Genomic DNA, 27,792 nt, shown 5'->3' with positions numbered 1-27,792 from the left:
ACTTACGTGCCGACTTACTTTTACTTGAATTTCGAGGGCTGCAAATAGTATCCTGTACTTGCTTGAAGAGTGAAAAATACACACCCCCACCCCCAAAGTAGTACCGGGTACTAACTTTTTTGAAATGCAAAAATAGACACCACCACCTGGCTATGGGTCAGTACCCTGTGTCTGTACCCCCCCCTAGTCCATGACCTTTCCTTTGCTTTGCTCAAAAACTATTATTGCTGATTTTTTATGAGCAATTCTAGTGCATTCCCAGCATAACTTTAACCGTACCATCTAAGTTCTAGTTATAGTTCTATTAATTAATCACTTAATCACATACCGTCAACTGCTCTAACTTGGGACAATCGGTCGAAACATATGGGACTGTTTAATATCTGGCCTGTATTTTCACTTACTGTTAAATCTCTTTGACAACAAATTTGTTTTGATACTTCCACCAAGTTTATCAACCACACTTTCTGTCATAACATGTCATGATAACTTTCACTGATAGTGCGCCCTTTTTAACTTTTGTTTTTATTCAAAATGACCGGACGCCGATTGGAGAATTAGAGAACGCCCACCGCCTAACCGCCTATCGCTCGATGGGATTAACAAATAACGAGTGTGTAACTTGCCGCGCGAGTGACATCAAACGCTCCATCGTTTTGCCACTAATTTGTTCTTCTTTGTTCCAGACATTCGCGTAACGTGTTCCACTACGGATTTTTTCCATATATTTCGATTTAAATGCCTACTCGGTGCAAAAGAGAAATCGTGTATTTTTTAATACGCGGCTCATTAACTCAAATCAAATGACTTTGGAGGTTCGATGAAATGATGGTGGAATGGCCGTCCCATGTTTTGTCAGATAGTCCCAAGTTGGAGCAGTTGACGGTAATACAGTACGCTAACGTACATTATCGTGATATTGAAAATAAAAGTAATTTAAAAATGCCTAATAAAATGAAAACAAATAAAGCTAAAAGGGGCTTTGAACTAATTTAAATCTTCCTTAAGGTGTAAAGAGGCTGCGGGATTTGGGTTAGCGTGGTGAAAATCTCTAAAAAGCTGGTAAAATTGTAATCCTGGAATGTCCAAGTTCCACACCTACACTGACTCTAAAAAAGGGTGTATGAATTAGATGAGGGATGTCAAAGTTGGACTAAGTTACAGTATGGATAGGAAGCTGCAAAAGGCTCAGAAAAATGTGAGAAATTGTGATTGAGAAAAAGAAAATTTGTTTTAATAAAATCTATAAAGATAATAAATAGAAACAAAAACTAATGCTTTCCCAGGACCTCCAAGCATTGGAGCTAAACAGAAGAAAAATTTAGATTAATATGAGAGTGATGGAATAGAGAAGCATTAATTAATCAAAATAGCAATAATAATCAAAATAGTATTGAGATTAGACCTCCAAAGTGTAGCAACCAAAACTGAAAATAAGAAAAAGAAGACTTTACATTGCAATCAAAACATTCGAGACATTGGGTAAAAAAGAAGACCTCATAATGCTAGAGATAGATAAATAATGCTAACAGAGATCAAGATGACGACGTAAATCTTTTGAAAATCCAGTGTCCGTTGCTAAGGCCTGAAGTTGATATGGAAAGTGAATACAGAGAAAAATTCTCAACAGTAATGATTTTCATAAGACTAATTTCTGCAGTGGTAGTGAATGTGTTAGTTATAAAGATATGACAAAGAAAAACATAAATTGATTTTTTTTGCTAAAATCTTAGTATGCCTCCTTTTTAGTTGTGCTCAAGATCATCCAGAAGGTAAATTATGTCATAACTTAGCTTGTCTTCTCTTTGAAAGATTTTTTGACATCCTCACTTGATGAAGGAGAAACTGATCTGGGAGCCTTCAAAAAGTACCGTCAACTGCTCCAACTTGGGACTATCTGACAAAACATGGGATGGCCATTCCACCATCATTTCACCGAACCTCCAAAGTCATTTGATTTGAGTTAAAATGAACGGAGTATTAAAAAATACACAATTTCTCTTTCGTACCGAATAGGCTTTTAAATCGAAATATGAAAAAAATCTGTAGTGGAACACGCGAATGTTTGGAACGAAGAAGACCATTTAGTGGCAAAACGATGGAGCGTTTGACGTCACTCGAGCGGCAAGTTACACGCTCGTTATTTGTTAATCCCATCGTGCAATAGGCGGTTAGGTGGCGGGCGTTCTTTAATCCTCCAATCGGCGTCCCAGTATTTCGAATGAAAACAAAAAAGTTAAAAGGGCGTGCTATCAGTGAAAGTTATCGTGACATGTTATGACAGAAATTATGATTGATAAACTTGGTGGAGTTATCGAAACAAATTTGTTGTCAAGTTGGGTCAAAAAGGTAAAAATGGCTCTGATGGCTCTAATGGCTCTGATACATGATTGTAGGGAGAGAGGCTAGATTCTGTGGTGTGGTATAAACACTTGTTATGATTGGCCCTTGTGAAGAATGGTGCATCATTTTTCCTTATAGTGAGTGTTATATGCCACAAGTTCTATGTGGTATATAGTCATTGACCTTGTTTGCTACACAGGCGACTGAGGTTCGATTTTCACTTGCAGCAGTTCACTTGGCAAGTGAATGAACCTTTAACTGGGTCAACCCATGCCATGTGAGGGGAATTTGATAGTCAGTCCAAGGTGCTGAAGGGATGCTCATTGAAAGCGTCTATAGTTGCAAAAATGGGTCTCAAAGCCTCCTACAACTCATCTAAATAGAAATAAAAATGTCTATTGGTCTGATAAACCTAGTCCTATATTATACTGGTGAAAACTGTCCTAGGATTGTGATAAGGCTTGTCCTGTTACCCAGAAGGTTTATTCCTCTCATTTAGTATTTAAATTATCCAAAAAGGTTTTGTCATGAACCTTTGAATATTGAAATTCCATGTGGGAACAAAGCACCCTTACAAGATGGCTGTCCATTTATCTTCCCCAACAATAAAGAATCATTATGGGATTGAAGTCACCAAGTCATTGAAATGGGACCAATGGGAACCTGGAGGAGAATACACTCAACTTATGACATTGAAAAATGTTAATTCAAAAACTAAGAAGCTGAAGTATAGGTTTGTATATCAAATTTATCAAAAATTCTTTTTGACTTTACAGAGAAATATTTTAATTGTCGGTAATTAATCTTTCTATTTTAGTCAATTACTTAAAAAGTCATCACGAAAGCTAGCAAATTCATCTAAATTTTCGTCTTCATAATATGATAATATTTTTTTTTAGAATTCGCAATACAAACTTTTTCACAACACGCTACCCACAACCCATCATATTGAGTTCAGGAATGAGTATAGACGTTCCAGTAACTTTTAGGCCCTTGAAAAAGGTTTGTTCTTCAAATAACTACGCACCAGTTTTACCTATGATGACGATCTTTAGAGAAAATTACAGTTACTTGTCGTCATTTTGAATAATCTTCTTTTTCCTTGTTTATGAAATGTTCTTTTTGCCTGGTAAGTAGATGTCAGATCTGTTTTTTTCTTATTTGACTTTGAGCAGTTTTAATAACCTTTTCCTTTCAAATAATATCTTTTTAGGATAAGTATGAATATTCAATAGAATTTCAAACAAAGGTAATCACTGTTTCTATTTTTTTACAAACACGCTTGTTTAAAAATTTACAAGTCTATAATAACATAAAATTGTTACCATAAGAGTTATTCCCCTCCAGTTAATCAAAATAAAATCTTCATAATGTTTTATTTTTAGGAAGGTCAATTTAAAGTTTCAATGAAGGCTATTCTTCCAGAATCCTCCCTTAATCTTCCGGAGATGATCAAATTTGGCATGTGTGCTGTAAAGGATCAATTATCAATACCTTTTCAAATATCAAACACAAGGTATCAAAGTTAATCAGAATATTATGCTGTAATGTACCAGATAGTTGTCGTCCAATACAAGCCGTAGCCGCCAATTGTCGCAAGGGCAAAACAGTCCCAGTCTTTTTTCTCACTTATCAACAATAGAAAAAGGTTTAAAAAAGGATTGGATTGAGTTTAGAGGGATAGTAAATAATAAACTGACACATGCCTGACCATGCGACTACAGTCGAAAAGGTGTAGTTCACACAGAAGCACTTTGAAAATTTTCCATTTTCTTTTTCCAGTGATCTTCAAGTAACTTTTCAACTGAAGACATCAAATCCCTTCAGTGTGAAACCAACAAGTGGGACATTGGCACCAAAAACTCATTGCGAAATTGTTGCTGTTTTTAAACCAGAGGTAAATTAGAGGTCTTCTTGCAACAGTAAATAAGAGTGCTTACAATGATAATATTTTACTAAAGGCATTACATAGTACTCTAGTCGAAAAAATAGAATATTTTACATTTTACCGGGTGTAGCAGAAAAAAAGTCCCCCCTTGAAGTGAATTTTCTTGAGTTCTATGAAATCTTAATAATTTCTATGAAAAATAACCTTAAATTTTGAGGGGGTCATTTGTCAAATTTGGTCAACTAGATCAAAAGTTATGGCCTAAATGCTAAAACACTACTTTTCAAAAAAAAAAAAAAAAGAAGAAAAACAAGGGTATCAAATTCTTCATTTTTCGCATATTTCTTCAGCTTTTTTTTAAAGTAATGTTTTAGCATTTAAGAAATGCTTTCACCCCTTTTTCTACGATTCCCTTCTACATTAGAAGTTTTACTTTACGATTTTCTTTCATGATTTTCAGGGTGCTTTGGTCTACGAAGTGGACACTGAATGTGTATTTGGAAATGATCAAAATGAAACCAAGATTGTCAAATCTATCAAAATGGAAGGAATTGGTAAGTAATTCCTTGTTGGTTGAAATATTTCAGTGCTTTTTCAGCTTCCTTCAAGGTTCGTTTAACTAATGTGTCTTGCAGCGTATGAAATTAAAATCCAAACATTCGCTTTACCTAGCAATGCAAATAATTTTGTGATGAATTTGAAAGCTATTTTTCTTGATTTACTTAATAAGAAATGACAAATTTCGGCCAATAGATCCCTTTTGTTTTGAAAAATCCATATTTGCAAAATTAAAATCCAAACATTTAGTCCATTCGTTTCATGTGTGCACTCTTTTGTACCACCAAGTGGAAACAATGTCAGCATAATTAGAGTTATTCCGTTGAGTGTGGTTTCTACATGATAGTGTAAGAAAAAGTGCTCACTTAAAGCGAATGTATTATAATAGTACATCTGACCTTTGGTTGGGACAAGTGGAAACCATGTCAGCATAATTAGAGTTATTTCGTTGAGTGTGGTTTCTACATGATAGTGTAAGAAAAAGTGCTCACTTAAAGCGAATGTATTATAATAGTACATCTGACCTTTGGTTGGGACAAGTGGAAACCATGTCAGCATAATTAGAGTTATTCCGTTGAGTGTGGTTTCTACATGATAGTGTAAGAAAAAGTGCTCACTTAAAGCGAATGTATTATAATAGTACATCTGACCTTTGGTTGGGACAAGTGGAAACCATGTCAGCATGATTAGAGTTATTCCGTTGAGTGTGGTTTCTACATGATAGTGTGTGCAAAAAGTGCTCACTTAAAGCGAATGTATTATAATAGTACATCTGACCTTCGGTTGGGACAAGTGGAAACCATGTCAGCATAATTAGAGTTATTCCGTTGAGTGTGGTTTCTACATGATGATAGTGTGTGCAAAAAGTGCTCACTTAAAGCGAATGTATTATAATAGTACATATGACCTTCGGTTGGGACAAGTGGAAACAATGTCAGCATAATTAGAGTTATTCCGTTGAGTGTGGTTTCTACATGATAGTGTAAGAAAAAGTGCTCACTTAAAGCGAATGTATTATAATAGTACATCTGACCTTTGGTTGGGACAAGTGGAAACCATGTCAGCATAATTAGAGTTATTCCGTTGAGTGTGGTTTCTACATGATAGTGTGTGCAAAAAGTGCTCACTTAAAGCGAATGTATTATAATAGTACATCTGACCTTCGGTTGGGACAAGTGGAAACCATGTCAGCATAATTAGAGTTATTCCGTTGAGTGTGGTTTCTACATGATAGTGTGTGCAAAAAGTGCTTACTTAAAGCGAATGTATTATAATAGTACATCTGACCTTCGGTTGGGACAATTTTACCCAAAATATTATTGAGTTAGCAAACAATATTGCCAAACAATGAATGTATATCTATATCGTGTTACTTTACTACTTCCCATCCTCCGAAAGTACAAGTCTGAAAGTACAAGTTAAATCTTGATTTCTTTGTTGTGATATGATTGTTTACACCTTCTCTTTTTGCAGGCAAATATATTCATCTTGGTATTTCTTATGGTGAGCAACGAACAGCCAGTCATGATATCTCTATTGATTATGGTACCACACATCTTGGTAATAAAGTGGACAAAAGCTTTCGAATCAAGAATTTGTCACCTGTAAGTTGGTTGGGTTGATGTTAAAATCTGCTAAATAAAGATTAACAATTATTGTTGTGACTTTACCAGATGAAATTTTACATTTTAGGCATTTAGTACTTTGTAATCTTTTTAAACTTATTTACCAAAATAACTTTTCCAAGCTTGATTATAAAGTTTTATGATTTCTTTTCATAAAATGAGGAAAGACATTTTGTTTATTTAGTAAATTCTAAATTATCGAAACCAAATATCTCAGCTTTTTCAATCAAAGAAATTCGAAGTTTCCAGTTTTTTAAACGGCTTTTTTAAAGGTTTCTTTAATTTTTTTTTCTGTTTATATCCCCTTCTTAAACTTTGGTTATCATTTTCTTAATGTTTTAGGTTGATGCACCATTTCAAATTATGCCTAAATCAAGCATGGTTATAGACAATGTTTTCTCGTGCTCTAAATACCACGGTGTTATCCCAGCAGAAGGTTCTACACAAATCAAATTATCATTCAAACCAGAACTTCATAATCAGACCTATGTTGAGAATTTTGATGTTCTAGCTGTTGGAATGGCTAGCAAATCATGCATCAAATGTGTTGGCAAAGCTATCGGTCCATCTGTTTGCATTGAGAATGACTTGGTGAATTTTGGAATAACTAATCCATCGCATTTTGTGACTCGTTCTTTTAAACTGAAGAATAATTTAGATATGGATGCTGTATTTCAGGTTTGGATATTTTCTTCAAATTTCCATTTTTTCTTTTGTCGGATTGGATGTTCCATTAACTCGTTGCTGCTTACCTCCAAACTTGTGAATCTAAGTTATTTAAGACCAAAATCCAACAGTGCCAGACAATTTCAAAAAATATAAAAAGAAGCATAACCCAAAAATAAACATTTCCTTGGATTTTTAAATAAAAAACAACAAGAAAATAGAGTCGATGTTGTACGTACAGCATCGACTCTATTTTCTTGTTGTTTTTTATTTAAAAATCCAAGGAAATGTTTATTTTTGGGTTATGCTTCTTTTTATACTTATTTAAGACCATTTTAAGCATTTGTTTAAAAGATGCGGAACTTAAGACGAATTTTTTTGTATTCTGTTTTTTTACTTGGCTGTTCTACCTATTCATTAAAACACTCCTCTCGACATATTTATCAAAATTGTCGCACGTTTTCGAATATAAAACGTTTTCAAAGGACTTTCTCATTTTGATACAAAAATGCAAACTCTCACAGTCACTGATTTTATCTGATAATGTTAAAGTATCTTGGTAACATACTTTAAAAATTAAGTTCGCAATGATTTTTTTTATGCATTTAAAAGATTGTATTATTATATAAAATTTCGATTTCAGTTCAAAATCAACTCAAAGAATAGCGTTTTCAAAATGAACGTGACTAACGGTGTTATCGAAGCCAATTCAACTAAAAGTATTCATGTCAAGTTTTCACCAAATCAACCTATGGTCTATTATCGAAAAGTCTTTTGTTTGATTGAGAATCAGGTTTGTAATTTCCGTTTGGTTGATTTATTTATTTATTGTAAAAGTGCTTTCTTAGTTGTTTTTGTTTATGTACGTCATGTCAAAAATCACAAGAAAGCTGAGATTTTAGTCGTATTTTTAATACTGTAAAAACCTTACCTGGCGAATACAGCCATACAGAATAACATTTTTCAAAGTAGAAACATACAAACTTTATATCAATAGTTTCTTTTCCTGTTTTGGTTATTTCCTCCGAAATCTCTTTACTCGTCATTATGTACACCTTTTTTTTTAAGAAACTAGTTTTACCAAGCAGCCTCAATGTTTCTTAAGAAATCGGCCTTTTGAGCCTTAAATGTTTCTCACATGTTTCTAATTTTTTTGACATAATCAGCCTCATGGAAAGCTGGATTGGAAGGTTCTTAAAAAACCGAATTAAAAAATTTTATTTTCTCATTCTCAGCCTCAGCATGTTTCTTAGATGTTTCTTAGTTTTTAGGCATTCTGAGCCTCATGTTTCTTAAAAGTGTGTTTCTTAAAAAAACAAAAACGTGTATGACCACACACTTTTTTTTCAAATTTTAGGAGCCAATAACAGTGGAATTATATGGTACTTGTCATACAAATGAATCTAAACCAGGTACAAAATTGACAGAAAAATGCATATTTTGTGCTTGCTATGCTACACCAAAATACTCCGATTTTTAGATTGAAAGAATAATGTCTAACGTTAAAATATGATATTAATACACCTTAGCAATCATTAACACGATGAAAGGATATCTGTGCCTGCGAGAATACCAATGCAACGACTTAAGATATTTGATGTCAACAGCTTTAATACTTTTGCTGCATTGCTTCCATTTGGGAATTATTGTAGTGTAACCACCTTAAAAAAAGGCACTATTACACAAACAAAACAAAAAACGTTTGATTGCGAACAAATTGTTAGAAAAAATTGCGGCAAAATCAGTTGAAACTGATCTTTAACAAGTATAGTTGAATTGATCCGTTGCATTTTCTCTTTCAGTTGTATTATCAAAGCAGCATGTGTTAAATTACAAAGAACATGTTCAAAATGGTGTTTCTCGTATGTGTCCTGAGGTAAACCCATCATTCTTTGATCCATTCGTTACGCACGTAGTAATTCGTGAATTGGTGTACAGATTCATTCATATTTCCAAAGGACCAGCTTTTGAAATAAAACTTTCGAATCACAGAGAACTTTCTAAGCAAACAGGACCAGTTTTGTTGTGTTGCATAACGAGATGTCCATAAAGAATTATAGATGTTCAAATTATCGAGGGAGTCTAATAAATAAGAAGCGATGGCCAAGTCAAATGCGTCAGTGTTACAATCTAGGGCTTCGCGTTTCGAATCTTTAATCCTTACAATGTTCCGTTCAGTTCATAGGTAGTGGACCCTGTGAAAATAATAGAAAGACTGTCTGGAAGTCCTAGATTACTGGGACATCCTCGTATAATATCAACTATATCTATAACATGAGACTTTTGATTAGGATGGTACTGTTACCCGGTGTACTAGGTTTACAGTATGACAGGAGTGCCGCCCGGATTTCGACCTTCGGTCCATTAGCAAGACTAAAAAGGAGGAAAATTAGAACATTTTGTGAATTTCACGACCCTTACTGCATTGGGACTAATTTGAACAAATTTCGATGTTTTTAGCAGCAAAAAAGAATTGAAATTTTCCTTTTTTTCTGACCTTTATAATGGGACTGAGATTTAATTTTCTGAACTTTCCAACCCTTACAGGGACTGTCAGGTTCCAAAAAGGCACTCTTAAGGGCGGCACTACCCCCCGGGTACTGTTAGAATTGTTGGTGTAGGATTCAAACCTCTAATACAAATCATGAGAAATACCTATACTCCTTATTCAGGAGATTATGGAGCTCTTATCAAATGGTCAAATAGAGCTCGACCAAAACCATATTCTTCAAATCAAAGATGAAGAAGTTAGCAACAGATTACAAAAACCTGAACGTACACTTGATCCCTATGAACAATATTTCGCACAATGTCAAGAACAAGATGATCCACAACTTGTGAGTACACTTTCTTCTATAAGAACATTAGGCTTTGAGATTTATGAACATCTTACTACACCAAAATAATGTAATATGTTGAAAATAAGAACATTTTAAGAAAATTTTTAGGGTCGTAACCCAAAAGTTATAAATATCCAAAGATCCTTTGATGTTCTTGTAAAAAACGTGTATAGCTCACATATGTAAAGATAATTCGTAAGTTTTTTATACATGATGCCATTAAATTGAAAAATTCACAGTTGCATCTTTTCCTTGACTATACCAGCCTAAAGATCTTAGGTTTTAAACACAATAAATACAAATGATTCCTTCCAAATTGAATTTGACAATGCAGTAAAGAGGATATTTATACACAGTAAATGATGGTTGAACAAAAAAAAACACACGTTTAGACGGTTGTCTTTATCATGTAATTTGTCAGTAAAATGTAGATCCCATGTTTTTTCCTAATTATTTGTACTTTCTTGTTTAGAACCAAACATCCATGATCACTGTCGATAACGAAACCATAGATTTTGGTAAATGCAAAGAAGACAGTGTTATACAACGGGTGAGTTTATATAATGTCTTTATTCAACATGGGTACTTTGAAAACAACATTCTACAATCAACGATCACGCTATTGTCCACCTGTTTGTGAGACACTGGTGCAAGGTTCTGGATACTTTTTTCAGTATGAACCACTAGGAAACGAGGCCAACAAAATCATCTACTCACTCACGATGTATTGCGGAATTGATCAGAATCGATACTTAGCATAGTCATCGACATGACAGGGTACTTCAGTTCCTCTTTAGCCTTGTGTCTTTATCCCTTATGATATGGATGAAGTTACATTTACTCGACAAATGAATCAACCAGTGTGGGAATCGAACCCCGATTTCTAACGCGACGAAAGTCAAGACTGATACCCACTACACTTACATTTCGCCAGTGACATATCTCCTTTCGTGTATTGAATGCCTGATCGCAAATATGACATTAGATACCACCAAAAATATCAGCAATCTGATTGGTTAAAATTAGTATTATATTATTAGTATTATATTTTGTATTTTACATGTAAAAATATATATTGAATCATTCCGAATTTTCTCGGAAAATATTTCTTGTATTGTACTCGCAAGCTGTCTGATAATTACTACGTACCTCACAACGTAGCGTAGTACGGCAAAGAACATAATTTCTGTAGATATCTGGTCTGTTTACCGATAACAGTAGTAAATGTATCCATCATTTCGATGTTTAAAGACAAAATTCCCAGGGTGAATTTTTTGCCATGGTTATTTACATGGTGAACTCTTATAAATTATTATTTTCTTTCTACACTATTTAGACCATTAATGTCAGTAACAATACATTTGGGCAAGTCACGTGTGTATGGATGAACGGTAATCAATAATGTGGTTCATCTGATGATTTTTGTAATAATATGAATTCAGTTGACTTCACAACAAGTCTTTAGTTCTAAAAGTTTTCAACATGTAATTTCTGGCGAGGGAAGATCTTATTTTATTTTCTTGACATAAAATGCTGTTAAAATCAAAAGTAGAAGTAATAAAACTTTCGTGAAAACTGTTACAAAGTTGTGCACCCTGACTGCTATGGTGGATATTTAATACTAATTTTTCTCTATAAGTCACTAAAAGATACCCCTTTAAAACTCCGAACCTCTTTTTCTCTTAAACGCCATAGATTTTGTCCAATTAGTGCCCAAAGTGAAATTCACGCCAACTGGGTTATAACGCCAACTGGGTTCCGCACTCTATAACTAATGACTCTTTAACTTTCTCCCTGAAGGTACCCCCTTACCTACCTCTTCTCTCTAGGTTTCTCAACATTCCCTTGACTATTCTTTTCATTTACCGAGCATTAAGCAGAGAATCACCAAGTTCCACTTTTAAGGTATTTTATAGATCATGCGTACCGTACCCGGATGTTTTATGCTACGATTGCTAATTGAAATTTTTAATTAAATTTTTCAGGAGAAGGGAAATTTCAAATGACACCAGAAAGAGCAGAGATTGAGGCCATGAGTACTTTATCATTTCGAGTGGTCTTCAAACCAGTGAGTCATTATTAAATTCACTACCAAGCCCTTTAAAAAAAATCAAAATTCGAGCCAGTGGAATATCATCGCAAGTTTGACTTTCACAAGACAAAGAAACGCTAAATCGACTTCAAAAAAGTCAGGATTACCTGAAATTTGCATTAAATTGGCTAGTAAATTGTTAAAAGCAAAAAATGATTGAAAATGGTCAAACATCTACGCACCGCTTTTAAGTTGAAGATCCAAAACTTTGATCTTTTCACATCGGCCCAATTAACGCCAATAAAGGGCCGGTGAGAGGTTGAAGAAGGCCCGATTAGGTACACTGAGAAATAAACTCGTTGCTAAACATAAAACCTGCTAAAAGTTATTTGATTTTGATCGGCTATCATTGACATTGCTTGGAATGAGAAATTCGAGTGGTGATCTTCTCTAGGTTCATTATTCGATTGAAATTCTCGACTGTTTCTTTTTGTGTTTTCAGGACGAAGTTTCCAAATATTACAATGATGAGATTGAAGCATTTGTCTTTTACAAGGTAAAGTTCTACCTTTTCATTTCATTCAATATCGACTGCAAGAATGTATTGTAATAATTTACACATCTGATTATCTTCTCTAAGGCGTGAAATATTGTCTGTATGATGTTGTTGATTCCGGGGACGGGGGTACGAGGGTAAAAAATGGGTGTCGGGTATGTTTGAGTCATAAAGATCCCTTTTTTAAACCCTCGAATGTTTCTCGCAGGGGTACAAAACTATAATACAGCCAAAAACTTTCTTGAATACAGAAATTGACTCTCTGAAATGCATACCAATTCAGAGAGTCAATTACGAAATATAAAAAATCGACTCCCTCAAAGGGTCGTAAATTCTTGTGACTTGAACCAGAGCTTGAAATCGGGAAAATAGTCTCTTAAAGGGTCGAAAAAACTACCAAAAAGGGTCAACATTTTTGAAATTCAGTATTTCAACGGGTCGATTTTTGGCTCGGATATACCTGTCACCTCACAAACTTAGTACCTCCCCCCGGAACTTTTTAACACATGTTTTTCATCTTAAAGTCATGCTCATTTTTTCTTCATTTATTTTTATTTCATCAGAGTATGCGTGACCATCGCTTGGTGGACGAGCGCATTATTACACCGCCATGGTGTCTCGCTGTCAATCTCATGGGGCACACGTTCCCAAAACAAAAAGAAAATTTCCTACCCGTCTGCAAATGGGCCAGTACTAAAATGGTTTTCCCGCCAATTTCTGACTTGACACAATCCGTTTACCGTACATGTTTACTCATGAATAACGGACAAAATCCAATCCATTATACGTACGAAGATGATCCAACTAAAGTATTTTCGTGTAAACCAAACACGGATTTAGTACGCGATCAATACCATTTGATCATATTCAAGATGTCTGCCATGGAGTATGGCACCAACAAACGAACTATCAAATGTCGCATCAACGATATGGACAAATTTACGGAGAATTTTGAAATGGTCATGTCAGCAGATCAACCAGACATTTTGATGGCGCCAAAAGAGATGATGTTTTTCAAACCGACCTGTGTCGGTAGTTTCTCACAACAGACTGTTAAACTAACAAACAAGTCTAGAGTTCCACTCAGGTATGATATAAGTTTGAAAACTTGTGTTTAATTGAGATTCAGAGACCTAACTTTAAATATGCGTGTCTTTATGAATTTGGGCCTTCTCATAAAAAAAACTGATGTAAGGTTGTCAAGCGTAACTTATTTGAGGTCTAAATTTGGTGAAAATCCTACAAAAATTTGTTCATAAAGTTACCTTATTATACGAATATAACTAGGCAAGTATTCAACGGCCTTAAAATTAACACGCAAAAATTTAACACGAATTTTATTTGCTTTTTCAAGGGCACCACGGCTCGTTTTAATTAGAGGGGTTTTAATTACCACGAAATTTCTTAATTCGTGTTAATTACATGTCTACTTATTTCAGCTTATTTTCGTGTAATAAGGTAGTTTAATTCAGTATATTTGCAAAAAGGTTAAAAAAAACAATGTTGTTTTGTTTGACTTTAACCGGATAATTCATCTGCCTATAGGTGCCAATGGAAAGTTTCCAAAGTTGACGAACCGCATCTGAGCGTGGATCCACCAAAAACCATCATTCTACCTAATGAAATTCAAGAGCATAAATGGACTTTCACACCCAATAATTGCATCAAACATTTATTCAAAACAAAGTTGTTGGTATCGACTGCGGACCAATCAGAAAACGGCCAAACACAACAACCAGTCAAGAAATATGTTCTGCGCATGATCGGTGAAGGTGAAACTGGACAGTTGAAGGTAAATATTTTTCAAGCATGGCGTCTAAGACCATGTTCAGACGTTACGCTTACGGTTCCGTTTCGCTCCGAAACGAAATGGTTCTGAAACAAATATGAACGTCAAAATTCGAAACGTCAAAAAAGAAGACGTTGCACAGCAAAATAGATCGAAACGGTTTCACTCCACTATTTTTATCAGAATGGAACTGCTCCATTTTACTGCTCCAAAGCGTTCCGAAACCAATATGAACACTCTCGATCCGAAACGAAAATCACACCGGAGCGAAACAGAACCGTAACACGGGCGAAATCCAAGGTCTATCAAACGTGAGTTGACGTCAGAATCGGAGGACCTATTTTTGAAGTAGTTGCATTGTGCTAGGCTTTGCATTTAGGACGCAATGATGTATTGACTTGAACCAGTGCAATGACTTCAGGAAATTATAGCAATATACCGTCACAAATCTGATTTCGAAAATCCTTTATGCACTTATTCTCACCTAGCGCCTGGCTCAAATTTAGAGAAAGTTAACTTTTACTGACGCTGTTAGCAGGGACACTGAGCTTCATTACAGTGACTTGGAAACTGCCATGTGCGACCGTGGTTCTTGGCGCCAATGGGCATAATCCTTCATCTCGACCGCGACCGAATGATGTTATATTATCTCACAGATATTATCGACCGAATGATTCTTATCTCACAGCTAAACTTGAATCAAATCCCGTTATTGCAATAGTGTTGATAGAGTAATATTGTGATTCAACTTATGAATAAATTTAATTTTACATCTCTTAGTGTCCGACAAGTGATGTTGACTTTGGTGAGATCAGCGTTGGTCACAGATTTCGTAAAACTGTGGTCATTCACAACCAAAGCAAATGTAGCCTTCATTACAAATTGTTTGCTGAGCAGCGGGTCGTCAATATGGACGATTTGGAGGAATTACCCCATGAAAACTTAGGTGAGTCATTTCATGCTTTTTTATAAAAATATACTAAGAATCTCATCCTCATGAAATTTAGCAACAGAACATAAAAATGCCATTTTTAGAGCATTTATAACTATAAATTGCCAGGTTGTCCCCAGAAAGGCTTAAAAATGCCATTTTATGCTTCAGGTACGTATTAAATGCCGAATTTAAGTTGAATTTGGATCCTAACCTAAGAATACCGTAAAAATGCTTTAGGATGATTTTACACAAAAGATGAAGAATATTCATGATGAATTGAAAAAATACCATTTTTTTTAAAGCGTGTAAAAGTAATTGTAAATGACGCGTTGTTTAGCCAGATATCGCATTCAATCTTACTTTATTCCATTCGATCCCAATCTATCACCGATGTTGCGTTAGCCTGGAAACCTGGCGACAAAAACCCGTTTGCTAAATCCGATCTTTCCTACTTTTATGATGAAGATGGATTCAGCAACAAAGTTTCTGTCCTCGTATTTTGATTGGTTTAGAAATCTTGAAAAATTTTCATGTGCGATATTTCTATATTACGTCAAAAGACAATGTTTTTAATTGCGTCACTTTGTAACGTTATTAACGAAAAAGTTTCATTAGAGAAGTATATTTCTCGACCGTAGTGCAGTGGTAGAGCATCCGGCTACGGTTCACAAGGTTGTGGGTTCAACTGGGTCAGCCGGGTCATACCAAAGATTTCCAAAATGGTACTTGATGCCTCTCTGCTTGATGCTCATCAATTAAGAGAAGGATTAAGGGTAAGTGGAGCAATCCAGGGAGAAAGAGTGGCGCCCTCCCTTACCTTCGGGTAGATAGCTATCGAAAGAGACCCTTCGGGTCGCCTCCGGACTGCGGTCGCAGACTTACTTACTATATTTCTCTTATTTCAGCTATCACATTGGACCATGAGGAATTTGTGTTACCATCACAAGCATCCAAGAAAATCCATGTTACCATGGCACCCAAGAGACGCGCTTATTATGAATGTTTCATCTCGTATGAACTGGTCACCAAAAACCATCAAAACGGTAAGTGTATACTATGGGAGCGTTCAATAATTACGTCACGCTAAATTTGCCTTTTTAGGAACCTCCCTCCACCCTCATCACGCTCCGTCACGTTTTTAAATGAGAGCCCCTAGCGTGACGTCACGATTTGTGAGATAGCCCCCCTCCAAAAAAAATGAAAAAAAATTGAATAAAAAACAGGGTGAAAAACAGTTGAAAAACAACTTTGACAAATAGCCTGATCTTCATTAGAACTTTTCTTTCGTAAAATAACAACTAAAATAGCAAAACATTGCAAAAAAATTATAAACAAAGTGTTTTTCTTCATAAAAAAGCAACCTCAAATTTTTTTTACCGTGACGTCACGGTCATTGAACAAGTACCCTAGCTCCCCCCTCATTTACATCACGCTCCGTGACGAAAAGTACGAAGGACCCTCCCTCCTCCCAGCGTGACGTAATTATTAAACGCTCCCCATCATGAAACTTAAAGATTGGGCTTTTCCGGAAAAAGATTTTATGGGGGTGTTGAAAATGAGAAATTTTTAGATTTGTGTAACTTGACAGGGTAAACATAAATTCTAGCCTAGCATGCTAGACCACTAATTCAGACACGATGACTTATTTTTTAACTACCCCTTAATGTCCAGTCCTTCTTCTCATGTCTAAGACCCCCTGTCCGATATCCACAACACCCTCAGTTCAATTTTTCAAGCCTATATTTTATCTGCAATCTACGAACGCGTTTTTTTTCGGAAGAACATAATCTCATGACTTTTAAAGTTTTAAATGTGAACGAACATCTTGAAAATAGTGTGAAATTAACTCAAAAAAATGAATCTCCGCTAAGATTTCTTCCCAAAAAATCACATTCGACCCCTACAATTAAGCACAAAAGAGATTACAACGAGATAGGTGTTAATCAAAAATTCATTTTTACTTCCTATAGAAACGATAACTCTGGTGGACGAGAATATGAACGAAACGAATACAACAAGCACCAATAAACATCCTTTGTTCACCACGAAATCCAAAGGTGTCTATCCGCAGTTGTTGGTGAACGATATCAGAGGATCTGGATGTGCTGAGAGATACAGCAAAAAGTTCTTATGGGAGCTTTTCCATATGGATAAGTAAGTATTTCATTGATTTTTGATGATTTTTTAATTTTATTCTTGAATCCATTTCTATTTCCAGACTTTGCGGTTTGGAACTACTATTACCATTGCAAATTTCTGTAGGGTTCCTAAAAATTTTTGAATGATTTTTGGGCATTTTATTGGTTAGAATTTACAAACTTTTTTATAGGAAATATCTCTAGTTTGATTAGTTTACCGTTACAAGAAATTATATATATTTCTCAATTCTCTTTCAGCTTGAACACGCTGCTAGAAATGGAACCTTCTAATGACGAACTCAAATATCAATTGGTATCCAGGCACAGGTTGGTCAAAGACAATATTTGATAAAACATTTTGGTTCAATCCAGAAAAATCCAAAATGAAATTAACATAAGTGTGAAAAAAATAGCTTCAAACTTTGGAGAAAAGTAGATCGAATATTTCTCTCAATATTTTTCCGATATAATTTTTCAAATATTTGATTATCAGACTTAGGAACTTCATTTGTAAAGGAGTGAATTTATTGATGATCTAAATATCGATTTTTTTTGTCAATTCTTCGCTCTATTAGGAGCATTATACCTATTTTCTCCAGATCTAAGGGGTGCCCTACGAAGTGACACAATTCACTACCTCGACCGCTGGGCTAAAAAAACCATCAGTTCTTTACACTAGTTTCGACGTTAAAAGTTTCTTAAATCCTCTTTGAAAAGTGTATTGCTGAAGGCCATACCAGAAAGCATCTGAAGGTTGAATATCAAAAAATTTCTAAGTATCTCTTTAACAAGAACTGCAATTGTTGATTTAATGCCGTACTCCAATCAAAGGTCTTACTCCTTTTACGTCTCAGCAAACGGGCCAAAAATTAATTGATTGGTGTTCCCCTAACCTAATTTCAAATCTCTATTTCTCCTTTTCCTCTCAGTACAAGACGTCGCATGCCAGTCACCACCAAAGCTGTCAACGAAATCAACTTCAGTTCGTCTGTTTATGGAAGTGAACCTTGTTGTATTTACATCAATCTTCAAAATACTGGTCAAAGCTCTGTTCATTGGTGAGTTTGGAATGGACTCATTTTTTCGGGTTTGAGTGGGTTTATAGGTCGTATTCTTTGTCCCTTATATTTTGAATATGCTCGATGTGCCAACTATATTAAAAGATCAAAGATAAGAATAGGTCATTAAAACTATCAACCCTAGCGTCAAAAGCTGTATAAGAAGAAAATGTCTGGCCAAATCACTTCACCCAACGCGGGTAAACGCAAACCTAATTCTGTTCTATTATTACGGTTTTTCGTTGTAATCTGCTTAATCTTCATGCTGAATCTTTATTCATCCAATGCCACCAAAAGCGACCAACCTTATAAAATTTCAAGTTTTCTATGCTTTTAAAAACATGCTTTTAAACTCTTTTGATTCATCACACTTTTTGTTTTCAGGGCGATCAAATATCCAACAGATTTTCAGTTAGAGATGGAATATTGGTCGGAGACAGGTGATTTGGACCCTGATGAATTGCACGAGGTAATTCACCAAATTTCTTACTTGGCACATTTTCCCAATGACAGGTAGCATGCCTTATCGACCCTTTTACGCCGGCACTTTTAGTGTTATTTTTTCTTTCTTCGCTGGCATAATAAGGGGCGGCTAAGGGATCGGAATTAAATTAGGACCACACTTAATATTGAAAGAATTGTGCTTATGGCGTGATAAAGGCCGGCAGGGGCCGACCCTAAATTAGGCCCGGCGTAAAAGGACCGGTGTAAAAGGACCGATAAGGTACTTAAACCACTGTTGTAGGATTTATTCATTAGGCCATGGTCAGTGGATTGCTAAATTTTCAAAAGTAAAGAAAAAATTCAAAATGTCAGTGCACAAGCTTTGACAATTGATTTTAGTCAATATGATTTCGATATTGATGCTTAAAACGGATAATTCGAGTAACGTTGCAGTTTACATGAAAGATTAAAAGGGAATTGCACTTGGCTCGTTTAAACAGGCTAAGCCTTAACCCCTTGTCAATCATTAACCTTCCCTGCCAGGACATGGGAATTTTTTTAAGGATTTTTTAATGGCCGTCTTACCCACAGACTGAACATTATTTTGGAAGGAGCTGAAGGGAAGAAAGTTTTCCATTCACACTCCTCTCTAGGAATTTTGAGTCTCTTGACGTTTAAATAGGCACCATGTCAAGAACTAAATGATTTCATGTAAATTATAAGTGATTTCTTTTAATCTACAGATGTATGTGATGAATAGCGAACTGTTTGTTGTTACACCGCGATCCGGTCTTATCAAAGCTGGTCAATCACAAACTGTTTGTTTCGTTTACAAGTAAGCCCGCAGCTCACTTAACCGTTTTAAAATTCTGAATTTAGAACGCCAGTGGTTTAGGCTGATATTACGGTTGCAGCTAACTTGATTTCATCTAAAACAGTATTGAGCAAAAAGTATTTCCATAAGAAAGAACTTTTTGGATCAATTTAACCTTATTCGGAACGATTTTGACAATGTTTTCTTCCTAGGTTTTTAGGCTATGTTAGATCTGTGGTTTTTAAACATGCAAGATAGGCGCTCGAGAAAGCGCACATTTCTTGATATTTTGAAACGGGAAACAGGGCTAGAGATTGGTACTGCAATGGCTGATCGCGAGCTGTGGAGGGAGGGTTATTGTTTGTTTCCGACCTATGTCCATTCGGACCTAGGTCGAAGGATGATGATGATGAAGATTGACGGAAGACGATCTTACATAAATGTCAAAATTTTCTTTCACTTCCGATGGGCAAACCCGTAGCTACGCCTGTGTTTTCAAAACGTCTTTTGCTTTGTATTTTATTTTCAGTCACAATTCACTGGGAACTCATCATCTACCTGTCATGTTAAAGATAGACCAAGGTCGTGAAATCAAGGTGATTTTAATCTTTAACTCTTTCAAATCACCACAATATATGTTTTCAGCGCGATCAAATATTCGACAGATTTTCAATTAGAGATAGAAAAAATTGAAAGTTTAGATTTGAGGCGTCTCAAAGGGTCAAGGTACCTTGAGAATTTAAGAGCAATGGTTTGAAATTGTGGGTTATTAAATTTTTTGAGTATTCGTCTCTATAGGAGTCTGGAAAAACATGACATTTTCAAAATGAAAGTATCGGTTTTTGAAGTTTTTGAAGTCTAATCCACCATTCCCGATTCATAGAAACTTTTTAAAAACTCGAAGAGCCGATATGAAATATACCGCTCAAAGTTTTGCATTTATAAATCAAAATTCTTTTATTCAATCTTTAGTTGAATTTCATCGGTACAACATTGGAAGCTCACCGACACACATTACATTTCTCTTCGTATGACCATTACTTTGCCCCAGTCTCCATTGGTACCAAGAATCCTTCAGTACAAACATACACACTGTACAATGGGAGTGGTCAAACTACAAGATTCGCTTTCGATACTGCAATTCTGGATTTGGTTGAAAAAGTATTTTTTTTATTTGTTTTCTTTCTAATCAACCAGTCTGTCGTATAGTATTGCAAAGCTCGAAATTGACGAATAATCGACCGGCCTGTCGCCAGTCGCCCTCCCGGATGGGCCGTTTGAATTTATATACTTAGAAGCATTGACGAGTCTGAATCGTAGTCATTTATATTACTTCCCCGTTAAAATCACAACCAGCACCTGACTTGAGTGAGTTATTTAAAAGATGAACAGCTTTCTATGAGACTTAAAAGGGAATATTTTTTGAGGTTGCAAAAAGTGTCCTGTGCAAGCTTCGGCTTTTCCCATAGCTGTACTGGAGTTAACTATATGGCTTACTTGTATTAAAATCTTTAGTGGTTCCAAACTTAGAGACTTTTTCATAAAGAAGTCAGCATTGCATTTTGCAGTTTTTGACGGGCTCTTAAAAAATAGAGCCCAGGACTTGCGTAAGTGAATCATTGCTCATGAAGGGTCCATACCGAGTGTTTACTTTACCTGCTAGTGCCTGTCCTTATTCATGTGGTCGCGCCCTTGAACTTGAAAAGATGTCACGGATCATAAGGTTTATCTCTCATGTTATAAAAACTTACGGAAAAATGCTTTCAAATCAAAAAAAAATATTATTCGATGTTTAGTTAGTCTCTCTTAACTAAATGTCGATTTTCAAACTTAGGCTCACGAATACTGTCACCTCGCAAAAATAGTCCTTCCGTGAGGAGGGAGCACAAGAACACAATGATGATTATTGACGCGTCTGATTAAGAGCATCTGATTGGCTTTTAAGCTCTAGTTTAGACGGTCGACTTCTCTGTTAATATCAAAGCCTAATTGCGATTTCAAATCAAAAGATGTCATTACATTACTTTTATTCTGCCCCCTCCCCTCTTAGATAAAGGCCTTTAAACATATAATTGACTTTTTCTCTTCATCTCTTTCATCTCTTGTAGGACAATTACGACCACCGGATTTTGGAATGTCTGACACCAGAAGGGGAAATCCAACCTTACCAAAGTTTACAAACTCTATGGATTTTCTCACCCATCGAAGCTAGATCGTATACTGTGAGTCTATCAGATTTCTACTAGTTTGATTGAAGACTGTATTTTTTTCAAAATATTGTGCTGTGAGTAGTAATTTTCTCAAATGTAAATAAAAGTAAAATCTAGTTGCGCATGCGCTAGATTCCTGAAACATGCTTAAATGACCACCGGAGCACGAAAAAGTTCACCACTTCCGATAATTCGAACCCCTTGCAGAGAGTTTCAGCAACTAAAGGCAATTTTACCTACAATTATCTAATCTAAGGAGGTCAAAAAAATTATTTGAGTTTTTAGAGTTTCGAATTAAGGAGACTCGGCTGTGTTGAGTAATATGCTTGGTTCAATACCATTGAGCTTAAAACTATGGAACTTCATTCAAGTTATCTGTTTAAACTGAAGCTAAAAAAAGCCAAAGAAATTTTAATTTGGGTTTCACCTATGAAATTTAGTAATGCATACAAAATCGGTCAGTTTTTCTTTGTTTCTCATTCCAGGTTGGTGTACCACTATTGATCGAGAACAATGAGAATTTGGTCATCACTTTTATTGGATCTGGGTATGATCCTTATCTGATGGGAGATACGGTCAAAGTTATCGATGAGGATATCACGCTACCACCCAAACAGTTGGTTGAAGCACCAAATCAAGTAAGCTTCTTTTATAGAAACAATTACAAAGTTACACAGACGTATACCAAAAATACCTCTGGAAATACAAAAGAATTCTTGGTTTAAAAATTCAAAGAATGTTCTATGAGATGAATGTTCCTTCAAAATTTAGGCGATCCGAAAACATTTCTAAAGTCAAGGTCAAATGAAAGAATATTAACTTTGTAATTTTGCTATATTACCTAGATATTTAATTTTATTAACAAAAACTTTTCACTCTGATTGGTTTTTCAGACAATTCACAAAATGCACCAAAATTTCTTCACTTGATGCAAAATTTCAAATCCTGCAAACTGTCTCAAATACAATCATATGCCAACTCTTCTTCATTTTTTTTAACTTCAGCTATTAAAGATTTCATCCGAATATTTGGTTTATGGTCATATCTCATTGAATAGTGAATCCAGTCAAGTGATATTCCTTACAAACACATCTAGTGAATCGACAATATCGTTCCATTGGATTCTGAAGGGGACACCAGCTGAAGTAAGTCTACTTATTAAACTCACAGCTCAAATACCCGGACCCAGACAGTGTAATCCCTATTTTTAAAAACCTGGTATAATCTAAAAGTTGGAACATAGCATTTAAGCTTGGATCGTTGGAAAGCTTTGTTTAAGATATATTTTACCTAGTGAAATGTAGCTGGGTAGTGCAAAAAGAGTTATTAAGTTTAAGTTGGGGAAACCTTTAACCACCCCCAAGGCCCACGTCATCGGCTCACATTTTTCAATAAAAAGTTATTTTCAAAATATCATGATAATTGCAAAAGCTTCATTTCTGGGCAAAGTCTGAAACAGGGTCATCTTAAGGCAAACGAGGGGGACAAAATCGAAATTTTCTCCCGTCGGCGCAAAGCATGGTTTGTCCCTCCACCATCCTCTATTATGGCATGGACCCTGACCTCCTATGGAAAAATTCACTCTCCTTTGGGTTTTTTTATACTCAAATAAGTACTGGGGAGTTTTTATTCCGGGGAGTACTTATTTTCTGTTACACCGACATCAACATCAAGATCGTAGATAGTAAGCACACGAAACAATCGAGCCAAGGACACGAATCAGACACGTGTTTTTAAGTACACTGTCGGTATATCATATTTCAAGAGTATATGAAAAATACATATGGGAATTTATAATGTTTTTTCGTTTTTTTTCGGTGATGATTGTTCGTTTTCGATTATTGGAATCGTCTTGTTGAACGTGTATCGATGAAGAAGTTGTTTTCTGGTTTAGTTAACGGCGGTGAAAGATTTTCGAAAGATGAGACACAGCCCCCATCAAATCCAGTACTGACCAGTGACCTTTCCATTTTTCTCCTTCCGTCGTTCTTTGGCAAACGAACGAGTCTCAAAGACTTTGGAAGCTTCCGTTTCAGCTTGGAGAGATCTTTTGCTGCATCGTTCATTTCATTTTCGATGAGCTTCTTTTTGTTTTTATCAGGAAAAGCTTCCTTTTTTAACAATTTGAATTCTGTCTTTAAGAATTTTAAAAGAGATTTTTTGTTTTCGATTTCTTTTTGTAGAATTAGAATTTCTTCTTCAGTGAGGTTGTCCTGCAAGCTTTGATTTGTTGTGGCTACTTTTGAAGTGATCTTTTCTTCTTCGACTGCTTGTCTATTGTTGGGGTAAGCAGCAGGCTCTTTGGACGGGATAGATGAGCTGATTTGGTTTGATCTATCATCAATAGTGCAGTGACCATTTCTAACGGTAATAGTGGCAAGATTTCGAGATGCACCTTGGCCTTCTAAGCTCTGGACGTTGTTGTTTGAGTTAACTGGGCGTACACCCAATTGTGGTATAATTTGACAGTTAGGAGAGTCTATCCTTTGGTTGTTTGACAGAGCAAAAATTTGATGGGGTGCATTATTTGCGGCGATGAATTGTTCTCCAAAAGCTTTTACTTCTTCTCCGTGCTGGTGGAAAGAGAAAGAGGTTGGAAGAGGTTCTTGTGAGAGATCTTCCATTTCAATATCAGTGTCGTACTTCATCTCTTCTCTGTGATCTTGTTCAATATGGTCTGCAGTGAGAGGCTCCTCTGAAAGATCTTCCATTTCGATGTCATTGTGGTAAGTCGAATCGATCATGAACCGGCTCCCGAACGATTCAAATCGATCCCATCGTTCCTTAGATGCGAATGGAATATTTTCTTCACTTTGATTGAAGTAGTCCACTGCTTGTTGGAAAGTTAGAGAAGCGTAATCTGAAGCCGTGAACAGAGAAGGGAACATTGATGTCTTTTGGGTGTCTTGCGGCGGCGAGTTGATTGCGTTGTTTGGTGGCGAGTGGAATGGGTTGTTCTGTGGCGAGTTGAACGGGTTGTTCGGTGGCGAGTTGAATGGGTTGTTTAGTGGCGAGTTGGATGGTTTGTTCGGTGGAGAGTTGAACGGGTTGTTCGGTGGTGAGTTGAATGGGTTGTTTAGTGGCGAGTTGGATGGTTTGTTTGGAGGCGAGTTGAACGGGTTGTTTGGTGGCGACTCGAAATGGTTGTTCGGTGGAGGGAATGGGTTTCCATTCATTACAAGGTTGTATTCGTGTTGAATGTGATTGATCATTACTCTCTTTTTCTCCGGTATTATGAATGGATTGTTATCTACCTTAGCACGTTCTTGTTGGAGTTGGAGATATCTTTGGTACAAAGAATGGAATTGTTCCGCAGACATTTCCTCCTCATCAACTTCCATAGGCTCGACCTAATGAGGAGAAATGAAGGATTCGTTATTTTGCTAAGAGATATTACAGTGTTTTAGGGAAAGACGATAAATATTGTGTACTTGGTCACCCACGACAAAGTACAATGAACCTAGAGATTTTTAAAAGAATTTGGCGTACAAAGTAACGGTTTGAAATTTTGATGATTAAGGAAATTTGTAATAGTTGTAGATAGCTTAGGGAAACTGTTGTTAAGACTATAACTATATAGTTATTGGCAGCGCGTACTGTCAACCTTTAACCCGAATTGTGTAATGCTTATCTAGTGTCTAAGATTGCGTATAATGAAAAGTGTAGAGATCGTTGTCAGAGGATGATCGTTTACGACTTTAACATGATAAAATCCAATGAATCACATACCTCATTATGCTCATGGTGGTCGACATCCATTGGTTCTTCTTCGCACTCGCTTCTTAATGGTTGTTTACCGTAGTTCTCGCTTGCCATCGGCTGTTCACTGGAGTTTTTGCTTACCATTGGCTGCTCACTGGAGTTTTTGCTTGCCATTGGCTGTTCACTGAAGTTTTTGCTTGCCATTGGCTGTTTACTGGAGTTTTTGCTTACCATTGGCTGTTTACTGGAGTTTTTGCTTGCCATTGGCTGTTCACTTGAGTGCTGACTTGCCATTGGCTGTTCACTGGAGTGCTGGCTTGCCATTGGCTCTTCACTGGAGTTTTTGCTTGCCATTGGCTGTTCACTGAAGTTTTTGCTTGCCATTGGCTGACCAATATTATCAGCTTGATGTTGTTGTTGCAATTTGGCAAGCTATAAAAAAATTTAAAACCTTACAATTCTTTCATCGAATCAAACCTGAATTTGACCAGTCTTTTTTGTCGGACGATACGCAAAAACACCGGAGATGAATTTCAAAATCTAAATAACTATTTTTTAAAGACCCCCTCTGTGGTGCTACTTCATGAAAAGGTAGCGCGAAATATAGCACAAGTCAAATAACGGTTTAAATCTTTCAGAATCATAAACTACACCAGAGCCGTGTGCACAAACCACAAACCGCCACTGTGAACTTCCTTAAATACTATCTATGTTCTAAAGCCCCATACTTTAACGAATCGGGAGCTAATTATAACCAAACAAACCTTTTCCTGTTCCGCGTGGAAATCGTAATGGATTACTGATTTGCCAGATGCTTTCTGTGAACGAGAAATATCTCGAAGCATCATTTGCATCATTTGCAATCCACGTTTGACGGTTCGTGTGGTGTAAAGACCACGCTTATGTGATCTTTTGCAAAATAATTTATACCGTCGTCTTGCAAGAAAAAGTTTCTTGCGGCGGTTGATGTGTTGTTGAACGGTGATTTTTCTTTCACTGATTCGTACGCCGCCGACACGTAGAGGTTCTTTGAAGACCTTGCGCTTCTTTGTTGTGGAGACAAGAGATTTGTCTTCCGGACCATTGGTTAAGCGCAACCGTCTTTTTCGATTTTTGGAATGATTTGTATACATTATTAACAATTATACTTGGCTATTATACTTTATATAACAACTAAAAATCAGGACATACATAAAGCTGTATGCACTGACCAGGGTTTTAATCCAAAACTGAATTTTTTCAAATTGCTTTTGAAAATGTAGACGGGATATTTTTATTTGACGTCACTTTTTTTGTTTTTGACGTCATTGATTTTCAAATGTACCGTGCGCCTTTACGATCCAATCCATGCGCGCGGCAAAATTTAGGAATCTTTCTATTTTTGATTTCTTGATGTCTATTTATGACTAATAAAACACGGTTGTCGAATCGAATGATTCTTGATTCCGCGTGAGGAAAAAATCAAAAGAGACCGTTGGTTAGCAATTTAACTCATTGCCTTGATTAAATCTTAAAAATAAAACCGTTTTTCAACGAAAATCTTGGTTTTAAAAAAGTGCATTTCAGTTTCTGCTCGCCATCTATCCGGTTTTTTACCTACCTTTTTTCGCCAGCTTGAAAACCGTGTATCACCTGTGTTTGACAAGGGTTTAAAAAAGGAACTTTTTTTCAATCTGATAAAAACAAAGAGTTGCACTATTCTTTGTGACTTTCCCACTTTTTCCTGAAGTATTGTCATTTCAACTGGACGGCATATTTAACGCGAGCAAAGCGAGAAAAATAACTACCTGCAGAGTCGTTTCAGACGACACTGGTACAGTAAACGATGCTTTTTCTGATAACTTTTTGACTTAAGCAAAAAATTATGTCACGGGGGGACAGTACACGATCCAAATATGGTTAAAAGATAAGACACGTAAGAGTCAAAAGTTTTAGAGATTTCTTTTTTTTATTTGATCGTGCTTTTCGGCCAGCTTCAACATCCAAAGAACTTTTAGTGCGTTCAGCTACAGCTTAACCAGCGTGCGACGCCGGGTACCGGCTAGTATTATTATAATTTTTTACACAATTATTTCGTGCTGCATTGGGGAATCATTTAATGTTTGATAGCGTATTGCAAGTAATGACGTCATTTTCGTTTACACCCTCCGCTATCTTTCCTTGGGACACCTTGCCGTTAGCATTGTATTACAGGT

The 27,792-nt window shown here is 36.0% G+C and overlaps 2 protein-coding genes across 2 annotated transcripts in view; one reads left to right on the top strand and one right to left on the bottom strand.

Annotated features, from left to right (window-relative positions):
* The first annotated feature begins 2,838 nt into the window (after nt 1-2,838).
* Nucleotides 2,839-27,792, top strand: part of LOC136799144 (cilia- and flagella-associated protein 65-like) — a 34,384-nt gene continuing 9,430 nt past the window's right edge. The window contains exons 1-30 of the mRNA XM_067055853.1: nt 2,839-3,076; nt 3,243-3,345; nt 3,557-3,592; nt 3,729-3,859; nt 4,126-4,240; nt 4,692-4,785; nt 6,263-6,393; nt 6,757-7,092; nt 7,724-7,873; nt 8,438-8,492; nt 8,883-8,956; nt 9,753-9,917; nt 10,393-10,470; nt 11,257-11,311; nt 11,906-11,988; nt 12,455-12,508; nt 13,072-13,595; nt 14,054-14,300; nt 15,078-15,243; nt 16,137-16,274; nt 17,202-17,385; nt 17,628-17,696; nt 18,299-18,427; nt 18,812-18,896; nt 19,615-19,706; nt 20,215-20,281; nt 20,658-20,846; nt 21,794-21,907; nt 22,381-22,533; nt 22,900-23,040. Of these exons, the coding sequence (XP_066911954.1) occupies nt 2,922-3,076; nt 3,243-3,345; nt 3,557-3,592; nt 3,729-3,859; nt 4,126-4,240; nt 4,692-4,785; nt 6,263-6,393; nt 6,757-7,092; nt 7,724-7,873; nt 8,438-8,492; nt 8,883-8,956; nt 9,753-9,917; nt 10,393-10,470; nt 11,257-11,311; nt 11,906-11,988; nt 12,455-12,508; nt 13,072-13,595; nt 14,054-14,300; nt 15,078-15,243; nt 16,137-16,274; nt 17,202-17,385; nt 17,628-17,696; nt 18,299-18,427; nt 18,812-18,896; nt 19,615-19,706; nt 20,215-20,281; nt 20,658-20,846; nt 21,794-21,907; nt 22,381-22,533; nt 22,900-23,040 (4,113 nt within the window). The 5' untranslated portion in view covers nt 2,839-2,921. The remainder of the gene's footprint in view (nt 3,077-3,242; nt 3,346-3,556; nt 3,593-3,728; nt 3,860-4,125; nt 4,241-4,691; nt 4,786-6,262; nt 6,394-6,756; nt 7,093-7,723; nt 7,874-8,437; nt 8,493-8,882; nt 8,957-9,752; nt 9,918-10,392; nt 10,471-11,256; nt 11,312-11,905; nt 11,989-12,454; nt 12,509-13,071; nt 13,596-14,053; nt 14,301-15,077; nt 15,244-16,136; nt 16,275-17,201; nt 17,386-17,627; nt 17,697-18,298; nt 18,428-18,811; nt 18,897-19,614; nt 19,707-20,214; nt 20,282-20,657; nt 20,847-21,793; nt 21,908-22,380; nt 22,534-22,899; nt 23,041-27,792) is intronic.
* On the bottom strand, nt 23,705-26,814 carry LOC136799145 (uncharacterized). Its single transcript, XM_067055854.1, has 3 exons — nt 26,362-26,814; nt 25,625-26,029; nt 23,705-25,245 (listed from the first exon to the last, which is right to left on the bottom strand). Exons 1-3 carry the CDS (start codon nt 26,728-26,730, stop codon nt 23,734-23,736), a joined length of 2,286 nt encoding a protein of 761 aa, XP_066911955.1. The 5' UTR covers nt 26,731-26,814; the 3' UTR covers nt 23,705-23,733.

The sequence above is a fragment of the Clytia hemisphaerica genome, unplaced genomic scaffold, assembly GCF_902728285.1.
Source record: "Clytia hemisphaerica strain Z4C2 unplaced genomic scaffold, Clytia hemisphaerica genome assembly, whole genome shotgun sequence".
Taxonomy (NCBI): domain Eukaryota; kingdom Metazoa; phylum Cnidaria; class Hydrozoa; order Leptothecata; family Clytiidae; genus Clytia; species Clytia hemisphaerica.
The sequence above is the reverse complement of the archived record's forward strand: the minus strand, read 5'-3'. Positions and strand labels throughout refer to the sequence as shown.

Excerpts from the sequence above, each read along its gene's own strand:
- LOC136799145 (XM_067055854.1), bottom strand. The coding sequence starts at position 26,730 with ATGTATACAAATCATTCCAAAAATCGAAAAAGACGGTTGCGCTTAACC. Across the intron at positions 26,030-26,361 it reads TCCACGCGGAACAGGAAAAG|CTTGCCAAATTGCAACAACA; the intron begins GTTTGTTTGGTT and ends ATTTTTTTATAG. Across the intron at positions 25,246-25,624 it reads ACCACCATGAGCATAATGAG|GTCGAGCCTATGGAAGTTGA; the intron begins GTATGTGATTCA and ends TCTCCTCATTAG.